The 12,736-nt window shown below is 42.6% G+C and overlaps 1 protein-coding gene across 1 annotated transcript in view; it reads right to left on the minus strand.

The window, feature by feature from the left end:
- Window positions 1-12,736, minus strand: part of LOC122794049 (TLC domain-containing protein 4-B-like) — a 745,941-nt gene that overhangs the window by 64,709 nt on the left and 668,496 nt on the right. The window contains exon 6 of the mRNA XM_044062170.1: window positions 2,209-2,282. Within this exon, the coding sequence (XP_043918105.1) occupies window positions 2,209-2,282 (74 nt within the window). The remainder of the gene's footprint in view (window positions 1-2,208; window positions 2,283-12,736) is intronic.

Here is a 12,736-nt window from a genome sequence, read left to right on the forward strand (position 1 = left end):
TGATAAGGTTGATTAGGAGGATATATGATGGATCGGAGGCGAAAATTAAACTGGGTGGGTTCCTCACTGATAATTTGTGTCTGAGCAGAGGAACTAGGCAGGGGTATCCTCTTTCCCCTTTGTTATTTGCATAATGTTTAAAACCATTGGCAAAGAAAATAAGAAACTCAGAAATTCAAGGATATAATTGGTGTGGTAGTCAAGAAAAGCTGGCTCTATTTGCAGATGATATTATTTTATACATGATAAAACCAGAAAAGGACATTTCAGTATTGTGGAACATTTCGAGGCAGTTTCAATTATTTTCAGGGATACAAAATTAATGAAGTTAAAACAAAGGCAATAGCTGAAAATTACGTACCCACACATGAATTGGTTCAGCAATATCTATATTTATGGAAACATGATAAAATGAAGTACTCAGGAATATGGGTTAAAAAGGATTCTGGTGTGACAGCTAAGGATATGTGGGAAGAAACTAAACAAAAGATAATGCAAAAACTGAGAAATTGGAAGCTCTATTATATGAATATGGATAGCAAGATACAAGCAGTTAAAATGTTTTTAGTCTCTTTAGTTTTATACACAGGTCGGGCATATTTTTATCAACCAGAGGAGAAGTTGTGGATAGCAATTAATAAAGAGCTGAAGGATTTTATGTGGGAACAGAAGATGGCAAGATGCAAGAGAGATAACCTGATTCTTCCAACTGAACAAGGTGATTTGGGATTACCCAATTTGAAGTGGTATTTCAAAGTTAAACGGTTAAGGCTCCTATACATAGCACAAGCAGAAACCTATATTTGCAAATGGAAGGGGATGATGATGAAATGGGGGTGGGGGGGTGCTCAAGAAACAAGGAGAGACTGAAATTCTGGATGCAGATCCTTAAGGAAATAATAATAACTGTGCAGAATATTATATTATATTTATAAAATAGAAAGTATTTAAGAACTAAGCCAACATGGGAATGGAGAAAGGAGATTCTGCCAATAGGGATAATTGCAATTAGGGATACAGACAACAGGCAAGAGGGGTTTGGAATTCATTGGAGAAAACTGATAAAAGAACCAAGGTACTGGGAGCAAATAATTAGCCGGGGAAAGGTAACAGAATTTGAAGAGATGAGGAATTTATTTGGACTGCAGGGTAGAGATCACCTTCCTTATCAAGGATTGATATCAGAGTATAGGCAAAGAGAAAGAAATAGGGGGACTGTAAGTGAAAGACAAGTACTGGTAGAATTTTTTTGCAGAATCTAGAACAGATGCTGCTGTTAAAAAAGGAAGAATTAGTTTTCATGATAACTATAGGAATCAATCAGAGGAGGCTAAAAAGGACTAGAAGTGAGAGACTTAATAAGCAATTCTCAAAGAAATAATGGGGGATATATATGTATGACTCCCAAATATGCAATAAAGTCTTGAAGATCTAGAATCTTTGCTGGAAAGTGTTTGCATGGGTATTTTTATACCCCAAGGAGACTCCAAAGAATTTTCCTCAGGTAGACTGCAAATGCTGGAGGTATGATGGGGAAGAAGGAGGTAATTAGGAGCATATTTTTTGAGCATGTAATGAGTTGCCAGACTTTAAAACTTCCCTGTAAACTACTCTAACAGAAATACTGTGTGAGCAAATAGGTGTAACTTAGAATTTCTTTTTTTAGCTAAGATACAGAATCGGAATTGCCTATACAAAGTAAGGCCTTGCTGAATTTAATTCTGGTGGCTGCCAAAAAGCAATTACTAGAAAATGGAAATCAAAGTCTAAACCAACTGTACTAGAAAAGGTTAGGAGTGGATTGCATAGAAAAAAATAGGAATTGTGGGAACAATACATGCCGAAGATATGATACATCTCTCAAATAAAATCTTTATTATATACTCTATTATTTTTTTGTTTTGTTTTGTTTCATTTTTCTGTTCCATTTGAATGTAATACAAGTGTTCCATTTGCCTTAGCCTTTTGGATTCTTAACAACAGATCTGGTGTAATGGTTGTGAAAGTTGTTTGTGTTTAGTTTTGGCCACCTGTGTATGTTTTTAAAATATGCAATTTTTCTTTTGATATTGTAATTACATTGAATTTTATTCAATAAAATCTTTATGGAAAAAAACATGGACAAGTAGGAAAAGAGGATCTCATTAGTTTTCTTGCCACAACTTTATATCAGGAATACAAAATACATGCCTTTTCATGTGTACCTACCTCTGATTAACACAAGGAGTAGAAAATTCTGCAAGCAGACGGAAATTCGCAAAATAAGGCAACAATCCTTGACTCTAAAAGAAATAGGTAGAGAAGTTAAAATGGAATATTACATCAAACACCAAATACAAAGGAAGATAATGCAGATACTTTCAGTACAATGTAAAAACTGTAATTTAAACCATCTCCTGGATTCAGCTAGCAGCCGTGTAGGAATAAGTTATTCCTGCACGGCAGGGACCGTTCCTGTTCAGCATGGCAGCACGCCATGCATATGTATGAAGGTGCGCTGCCATGCTGTAAAACGGACACGGTTCCATGTACGACCGCAGGGGGTGTATCTGAGAGCAGAACTCTCACAATATGCACGCCCCCTGCACTCCAGAATTGCCTTTCAACAATTTAAAATGAGCGAGAATGCTCATAACATCCCCAACCCGTCAGGATAACAAATCTGGTCAAAGCCATAAGGGACAATTGTCCCTACCAAGACAAAAGTTTTCTTAGAATAGCACATTTAGCATAAGCACATAGTGCACACCTCCCAACCCGTCAGAGTAAGGAATGTGGACAAAGCCAAAAGGGATAATCTTCCCACAAAGCAGAGAGTTGATAGAATAACAGGTTCAGCATTAACATGGATATTCTGAAGGGTACAAATAAAAAAACACAACAAATCATTTTTTTTAAACATGCAATAAAGTTTAAGCTTAGCTGTACGGGTGTGCCCATTACTTAGCTACGCTTAGTCCAGTTTAAACAGCACAAGAAGTTAAATAGCAAGAGACTTCCAACATAAGCAATACTGCAATAGTGTAGTGGTTTCATTCCTGGTTCGATCCCCACTGTAAACAATTTCCATTTTACATGTGAAACCAGTACATAAACATTTTTTTAATAATTAGCTACTAAATAACATATATTTGTTAACCAGAGTACTGTAGTAGGTCCAGATGTGAGGTGTCAGTTTAATAAAGATGTGAAACACCCATATAAACACAAGTGCCCCATACAGTATAGTCACACATGAATAAATGTAATGAAAGCACATTGGGGGGTGTCAGGGACAGTAAACAAATTTATAATATGTAATGAATGATGAAACAATCTCACACAGCAGATAGTTTATAAAATAAAAATTAAGCAATGCTAAGCATTGCACAGCTTTGCTGACTGGGTGTAAGCATTGTGTACATATGAATACTAAGCAATGAACAGCCCAGCTAAGTGGATTTTCTCACTGGTAAGCAATGATGAACCTGCCCCTTTAAGCACTGCCAACCTTAGCTAAGCAGGTTTGCCCATAGCTTAGCTTAGCTCAGCATATTCAAAACCATCCAATCACAGCAAAGGGTGGGAAATTGGCCGTATTTAAACCCCACTGGCGGGAATACAGCTCATAACTGGTTGCAGCTTCCCATTTAGGCAGTATGGCAGGAGTTGGTGAGGGCATGTGCTTCTGGGCACAGAGCTGGGGCATACAGGAGTCCAAGGTCTGGTAGGACTCCTGGTACAAAACCATGATGAGAGACTGTTGCAGGGCCAGTACCAGGGCTCCCAATAAAAAGCAGAAACCTGGGACCTTCTCACCCATGATCTCACCAGTGCCACTGGTATCCCTCGGACTGGTGAGCAGGTCCAACACCACTATGCCGACTTGAAGCAGAGGGAACTTGGACGAGTGGGTCCAAGAAGCAAGGCAGAGGGGTGATGTCCCAGCAGTGTGTAAGTAGTCATACCAATAACTGTTTACTAATGTCCAGCCTGTGTATGTGATGGATAGGTATGCCTAAATATTTCTCTATTTCCCTTACAGCTGCAGCTGAGCGGGCTGTGAATCAGGAAGCCCATGCAGGTAGGTTGCAAGGCTAGTGAGTAACAAGCCTGCTTGTAGTAGTCATACCAAATAAATATAAAGTAGTAGAAAGTCACCTGGCAGTATAAAAACTGTGTATGGGTTGTACTGAATAAACCAGACAATATGACAGTAATAGTCCCATATAGGTCATATTTAAATAAAACTGTAACTGACTGGCAATAACGTTCTAAATCTTGGCCTGGTTGTGTTTACTCTGGTATTGTATGGCATTTAGTGCTGCATTCTCTGAATAGTAATGTGTTAACCAGTGTTACCCACACTGTGCTACATAAAAGAATGTCTAGGAATGTCTGTATAAGACTGTTGTAAGTACAAGATCAGATTGCACTTAGACAGAAAATACTGAACAAATCAACAGCAATATCCAAATAGTACACTCTGTTGAAACTTAAATTGTTGTATTTTTAGCAGACACAGCCACGGTTCGAATCCTGGGAGTGGTAGTAAGCTGTATGCATACATACCTCTCAACTGTACAGATTTTTGCAGAATGTCCAGATAATTGGCTCATATTTTCTGCCTGTTCCTCTGTCCCCCTGGCAAATCAGTGGGATGATCTCAGAATTGTAGTCACTAAATAATGACATACATTTGATTTTCAGACCATAAAACCTTCAGAAAATGTATAGCAAAACAAATCCTGTCACTCTAGCAACTCTCCAAGTTTATGAGAGCAATATTCAAAATATGTCCCTATTTGTTCCCCCATGTTGTCAAGCTTTGTCCACAGTGTGTGCATTAAGAGTTTGAGAGGTATGTACATATTAACTAGGAATCTGGGAATATGTGTAGAAACAGTCAGGTAGGCTTAAGAAACATCCCCCCCACAGGTCTGTCAAGATAAGAAAACTGTAACTGCCTGGCAATAAAGATTTAAATCCTGGACTGGTAGTGTTTACTCTGGTATTGTATGGCCTGACATGTAGCATTCACCAACATCTGATATCAGAATAGTACTGTTGTGTCAACCACTGTTTCTTACACTGTGCTACATAAAAATATGTCTAGGAATGTCTGTATAAGACTGTTGTAATTACAAGGTCAGATTGTACATCCAAGAGAGACTTAAACAGAAAACAACAAAATAATAAACAGCAATATCCAAATAGCACACTCTGGTGAAACTTAAACTGTTGTTTTTTTTAGCAGACACAGCCATGGTTCTAATCCTGGGAGTGGTAGTAAGCTGTCCAGATAATTGTCTCATATTTTCCACCTGTTCCTCTGTCCCCCTGGCAAATCAGTGGGGTGATCTCAGAATTGTAGTCACTAAATAATGACATACATTTGATTTTCAGACCTCAAACCCTTCAGAAAATGTATATTAAAACAAATCCTGTTACTCTAGCAACTCTCCAAGTTTGTGAGAGCAATATTCAAAATATGTCCCTATTTGTACCCCCATGTTATCAAGCTTTGTCCAGAGTGTGTTCATTAAGAGACTGAGAGGTATGTGCATAATATTAACTCGGAATATATGTAGAAACAGTCAGGCAGTGTTAACAAACATTCCCTCCACAGGTCCACAAGGTAAGAGATGTAGAATTTAGCTATAAGACAGTTGAAGTATACACTATGTACAAACATACCACTACACAAACCAAGGCCATAGAGTACTGTAATAATACCTGTAGAGTAATGATTAGAGCAATGATCATTAAAGTACAAGGATATATAAGTTATTAATCGACATCTCTCTCTCCCCCCACCATATCTGCAACAATAATCTAAAGACACAAATCAATGGGTATGTTTACACCAAACCTACTGTTGTGACATATGTCCTATTCTTACAAATATTGAAATGTGTTTCTATTAATGTTCCATGTTGAAATACTATCAATGGTGGCCTGTTGCTATCAATGTAACCTGCATGCCGTTATAATGGCCACTGTGGTACCATATATGCACATGTTCTGTTTGCTATGCAACTGTTCCAAATCTGGTGTTTTGGGTTAATGGGAATATCTATGCATGCTGTTAGAACTAATCCCGGATTATGTTGACTATTACTAACCCACATATGTTCTAAAACTACAATGTCATAGCACGTTTGGGAAGGCTGGTCCCAGAAGACCCACCTCTCCCACCTCATCTGGCTGGGGCACCGGGCCCCAGCATGTCTGGGACCCACCCCGGAACTCCTCATCTGCTGGTCCTGCACCACCTTCAGGTGGAACCACCTCAGGGGATGGGGATCATCCCCCCCCCCACCAGGAGTGGGCGCAGACAGGATCCTGTCACCCAAAGACAGGTCCAGCGATTGGTGTGTAGCGAGCTCCAAAGGGAGTTTGGAGATCTGCTACACCAGCTTGAGGGCCACGTGATGCATTTGAGGGTCAGCCTGCCCCTCCTGCTCAGCCCCCAGCATAGCCACCTTCTGGGCCGTGAAGGTGCAGTGGTGACTGCCCATGGGTGGGGACCTCAGGCCCACTGTTTCCATTTGGGGGCATATGGGCTTCCGATTTCCAAACACCCCTCCCCGTCCAAGGTGTTTACCCCCCACATGTCATATACCGCCCCTGTATGCTGTCTTCTCTGTCTTCCTACCCAATGTACCTCCCCAAATATACCTACTATCCTTCCCCAACATCCCACTCTCACCTTATGTGATGCCTGTGCCTTGGCCCAGCAATCAAGGAGCCTCAATCCACACCACTAACACCAGAAAGGGTGTCTCATATATAAAGGAAAGGATAACAATACACACAGTAAAGTGAAATTTCCCTTAAGAGTACACAAAGATCCCAGTCAGTCCGGGGCTGGTCGCTCCCTTGCTCTCCAGGTCCCCAATAAGACTCCCCAATGGCACAGCTATAGGTCCAGATCTCAGCCTAGCTGGGCAAGCTAAAACCTCTAGCACCCTCTCTGTCCAACCAGTGCTTCGTGTACCTGCCCAAGTAGCTGACACACACACTTTGAGATAAGAGTTTATACAACCACACAGACACTCCTGGGAAAGGCTGGCATAGGTTCTCTAGCTGTGCCCCTATTACCCAGACTATACAGTAGTACCACCTGCCACCACCCAGCTAATCGTTATCAGCTACTCAAAGGCCCTTAAAAGAGTGTCCAATTATTATTGTGCAATATTATTATCCAATTGGTAGTATAACTAAACAGTCAAGGCTTATTAGAGTGACTTGGTACAGCAATCACTATAAATATGCAATGTACTCTAGAGTTTAAATTATCTCTACACAAAACAGTCACAGTTGAAAGGTTTTACAATATCCAATAATAAATAATAAAACAAAAGGCAATACTTCTTACTACACAGTGCTAGTGAAGAGTTCAGAGATCACAGAGAAATACTTAAGATAATTCAGTAGTACAGTTCTGACATCACAGAAAAACACTTAGTCTAATCTTTCAAGTTCCTAGCTATTTCTAAAAAAAAAACACAAGTCTAAGATAAATTACATATAAAAAACAGGCAGAGTGCTGATGAGTTGGATGGTCAAGACAAAAATGTTTAATAATCTCTGGTTCTCTCTGATTAAACTGAAATTGCATTTCTGATTCACATTACATCATTCTTTACACTTTCAGGGGGTTCCCAGGCTAACAGAAACTGAATTTACATTCTTAACATCTCCCTTTTGTTATCTTACAGCTGGTCAGGAGCAGAGCAATAAAAATACATTTGCATTTTTAAATCTAGCAATTTACTCTTGGTTAAAACAATACAAAGGATTTCTTCATCTACACCCCTTGGCACCAGCGTCTACATCAAAGGGCCACCACATGCTTTACTTTGGTCAGTAGAGTGTACTGTTGCCACATTTATTTCCAGTACCAAATGTAACAGTATTTCTTTACATTTAAGACAACAAGCATGTAGTTTACATTCGTATTTACAAATGACAGAATTATCTGCAAAATTCTATCTGGCTAGGCTGGCAACCTTCATCTATCTTTACCCACTCTTCACATATCTCCCTCCCTGGACAGCCCAAGCTAGTTTTTCAAGTGACCCTTGAGAAATGCTGTTTAAGAGGGTTAAGTCTATCTGAGTGTACCTTACCCCATTCCCTGTCTTGACAGCCCTTCTGCATTGGCATTGCTACTCCCACTGCGGTGCTCACTGACATATCATATGCTTGCAACCCTAGGCTCCATCTTAGCAACTTAGCATTTTGCTGGCTGGCTCTGTTTAACCATATTAGGGGGTTGTGGTATGTCAAAACAGTGAATTTCCTTCCATACAGATAAGGCTGAAGGTTCTGCAGTGCCCACACTATGGCTAGACATTCCTTTTCTACAGCATCATAGCATTCCTCCCTGGGTTGGAGCCTACAACTGAGATAAACCACTGGGTGCTCTTCTCCATCTGAAGAAATCTGGCTAAGTACAGCCCCCACCCCATGGTTTGAGCCATCCACCGGCACAACAAATTACTTGCTGTAATCTGGACTGGCTAACACAGGGGCTCCTCCCAAAGCTTCTTTAAGCTTCTGGAATGCCTGCTACCATGCTGGGGTCCACACTACCTTATCTGGCCTGTTCTTCCTTGTCAGTTCTGTGAGGGGAGCAGCTATGGTACTATAACTGGAAAGAATTTTCTGTAGTACCCTACTGTCCCTAAAAATGCCCTCACCTGCTTTTTAGTAACAGGTGCAGGCCATGCCTGAATGGCTTCCACTTTGGCAGGTTCTGCCCTTATCTTACCACTCCCCACTCTATGTCCTAGGTAGGAGACCTCTGACATACCCATCTGACATTTGCTCGGCTTAATGGTCAAATGTGCCTTCTGTAGTCTGCCCAGCACCTCCCTGACATGGTGAAGGTGCTCTGGCCAGGAATGTCTTTGGATGGCAATATCATCTAGGTAAGCAAGGGCAAACCCTCCTGCTCCTACTCGGATATGATCTACCAGCCTCTGGAAAGTTGCTGGGGCATTCTTCATCCCAAAGGGCATCTTTGTGAACTCATACAAGCCAAAATAAGTCAAAAAGGTTGACTTCTTTCTAGCACTGGCAGTCAAGGGCATCTGCCAGTAACCCTTGGTAAGATCAATGGTTATAAGATACTTAGCCCCACCCAGCTGCTCTAGGGCCTCATCTGTCCTAGGCATGGGGTAAGCATCTGACTCTGCGTAACTATGTAATTTCCTGTAGTCCACACAGATCCTGGTGCTGCCATCCTTCTTTGGCACCAGCACCACTGGGGAGGCCCAGGGACTGTTGGAATCTTGAATCATCCCTAGTTCCAACATCTCCTGTACCTCTTCCCTCAGAGTCTGTTTGACTCTCTCAGGCACTCTATAAGGGGCCTGCCTAATAGGCCTTTGTGGTCCTGTATCCACCTGGTGCTGCCCCAGGTGGGTGCACCCTGGTTTCCCAGTGAACATGTCCCCAAATTCCTGCAACACTGCTCAGATTTCTCAAACCTGGGTAGGAGATAGCTGCTGGGACACTGCTACCCCTTCCACTGAGATGTCAGCCCAAGCCTCACTGAGGAGATCAGTCCCCAGATCTCCCTCAGACTCCTCCTACAATCCACTGCAAATGTTCAGCACAAGGGCCTCCCTATCATGGTAAGGTTTCATCATGTTAACATGGCACAGTTTGTGACCCTGCTGTCTGCCTAGCAGTTCCACCATGTAATTAACATCTATTACCTTTCTTACCACCTTGTAGGATCCCTCCCAAGCTGCTTGCAGCTTTTGTGTCTGACAGGAATGAGAACCATTACCTGCTGCCCCACAGCATACTCTCTAGCTTGGGCATTCCTATCATACCACACCTATTTCTGTTGTTGGGCTTTTGCCAGGTTCTCCTGGGCCAAGCCCATGAGTTCCCTGAGCCTTGTCCTGAGGTTTAGGATGTATGCCACAACAGACTCCTTGTGAGACTTGCACTCACCTTCCCACTCATCTCGAATTAAATCTAGAGGCTCCCTCACCCTATGCCCATACAGCAACTCAAAGGGTGAAAAACCTGTGGATTCCTAGGGAACCTCTCTGTAAGCAAACAACAAATGGGGCAAATATTTGTCCCACTCCCTCTTAAACAGATCTGCAGATGCCAGTAGCATGGGCTTGATTGTAGAGTTTAACCTCTCAACAAGACCATTAGTCTGGGATGGTAGGGGTGTTCTTCATGTGCTTCTCCCCACAGGACTTCCACAAACAAGCCAGCAGGTCTGACATGAAATTGGCACCTCTGTCAGTCAGTATTTCTTTTGGGAAATCTACCCTGCTGAAAATGTCTAGCAAAGCATTTGCCACCTTCTCTGCCTCAATGGAGGACAAAGACATTGCCTCAGGGTATTGTGTAGCATAATCCATTACCACTAGGATATACTATTTCCCTGTGGAACTTGGGGTACTCAGAAAACCCACAATATCCATAGCTACCCTCTGAAATGGCTCCTCAACCATAGGCAAAGGCATCAAAGGAGCTCTCACCTTGTCTCCTGCCTTGCCTATCTTTTGGCACTGCTCACAGGTCCTGCAGTACCCTGTTACATCTCTGGAAAATCCAGGCCAATAGAAGTTCTGTATAATATGCCTCTTTGTATGTTTTATGTCCATATAACCTGCAAAGGGAATATCATGGCTATGTCTAAAAGCGCCAGACAGTATGCTCTAGGCACTACCAACTGCTGTACTCTCTCACCTTCTAGCCCTCCCTCAGGGGTCCACTCTCTGTATAGCAATTCTTTATCCTACTATACAGATTCCCCCTTCCCTTGAGAATCAGGTGCCTCCCTAGCTACCTGCCTCAGGCCTTGCAATGTAGGGTCTGAGAGCTGAGCCTGTCTCAACTCTCTCTTTGTAACCCTTCCCAGCTCCCCTTCCATGAGAAGTCTGGCATCCTCTGACAGTGGTGCCTCACTGTCAGCCTGGGTACTACTACACACCTCCACCTTTGCACTCTGTCCAAGGGACCATCAGTACCCCTAATCAGCTGTGGCTCACCTTCAGGCTCATTGCTACACGGTAGCTTCCTCCTTGAAGTAACCATCTCACCACTCCTGGCTGCAAGTATGCAGTCTGCCTGGGTCTCCCCCAGGCTGCCAGACCCACATGCTTGTCTCTTAGCCTGCTGCATGTAACTGCATAAGCACATGGTACTTCCAAATCCTTCCCTCTCAGGACATCTGCAGGATGGTAGTTTAGTACCCCTGTTGTCTCAAGACAACCTACTATTGGCATTATGTCTTTCCTACTTACTGGCTCCCTCACCTTTTGTTCCTCGCTTTGCCTCCGTGGACACCTGTATGTCACATGGACCCACTGGTTGCATTCAAAACATTTAACCCTAGCTCCTGGACATATACCTGGACTAGTGGCTTCCCCTGCTACTGGCAGATTCTGTTGGGGCAGTCTATGCTGCCCACCATCTGTTCCTTTAGACTCATGAGCAGTACTGGGGACCCCTTCCTGTGCAGGGCTGCCCTGCTTGCCAGGTACAGGTCTCCCTTCTTCCCCAACTCATCTGAAGTAGCACATTGTCTACCAGCTAACCAGATCCTCATGTCCTCAGGAAAAGTGCTAAGGGCTTGATTCCTCACCAAGAGGTCTGCCAGCCCTTCAAAAGTGGTGACCTGACATCCACTCACCCACCTATGGAAATAAGTGCTCAATTCAGCAATATATTCACACACACTTTCATCCGCCTTGCATCTATGCTCACAAAACTTTTTCCTATACGTTTCAGGTATTAGCTTAAAAAACTCTAATATACAATGTTTTACAGCAGTATAATCAAAACATGCAATGTCAGACATTTTAGACAATACAGTTACAACTTTACCATGGAGTTGGGAGGGTGGCCTAATGGTTAAGGTGTTTGCCTTGCAAACACAAGGTGCAGGGTTTGAGTCTCACAAGGGATAATTGGCTAGGCTTAAAATGGCTCACAAGGGCAGTTAGCTTAGTACTAATCTATGAACCTATGAGTAAGGGGGTCAGGAACCGTACCCAGAGCCTTTAGTCAATACTATACTGTTTGCATACCCTCTCAAACATATGAATGAAACTATCAAAATTATCCCCCTCTTTAAACTGTGGAAGAAATTTACTGACCTGTTGTGCTACTGGGGTCCAGTTACTCCCTTCCCCATTAGCTCCATGACTCTGGTGAAGAGTCAGCATTTCTCTCTCATGCTTCCTTTGCCTCTCCTTTTCCTCGGCTTCTATCTCCAAATGCCTGGCCTCCAACTCAAGTCTCTTTAGCTCCAGATGGATTTTTAAGTCCTCTGCAGAAAGGCTGAGCTGTCCATTCTCCGAGGGTATTATATCTCCACTGCCAGTCTGATTGTCCTCCTGGTTGCTGTTTTCTGATGCAGCTGTAACAAAGGCTGCAATCAAGTCTGCCTTAGTCAGGTTTCCATGCACCAGTCCCCTAGCCTGGCACATCTCCGCCAGCTGGCTCCTTGCCAGCTTTCCATACTCCTCTGCTGACATGCTGCCTGCTCACCCTGACTAACTAAGCTAACAAAATAAATAAAACAATTGTGTTATGAACTCTGAGGAGTGGAGAAAAAAGTGTTTTGGTACCTATCTTTAAGAATAAGGGTGATGTGCAGAGCTGCAGTAACTACAGAGGGATAAAATTGATCAGTCACACCTTGAAGTTATGGGAAAGAGTAGTGGAAGCTACGTTAAGAAGGGAGGTGATGATTAGTGATCAGCAGTAT

The sequence above is a fragment of the Protopterus annectens genome, chromosome 2.part1 (genome assembly GCF_019279795.1).
Source record: "Protopterus annectens isolate FY-2018-M chromosome 2.part1, PAN1.0, whole genome shotgun sequence".
Lineage (NCBI taxonomy): Eukaryota > Metazoa > Chordata > Ceratodontiformes > Protopteridae > Protopterus > Protopterus annectens.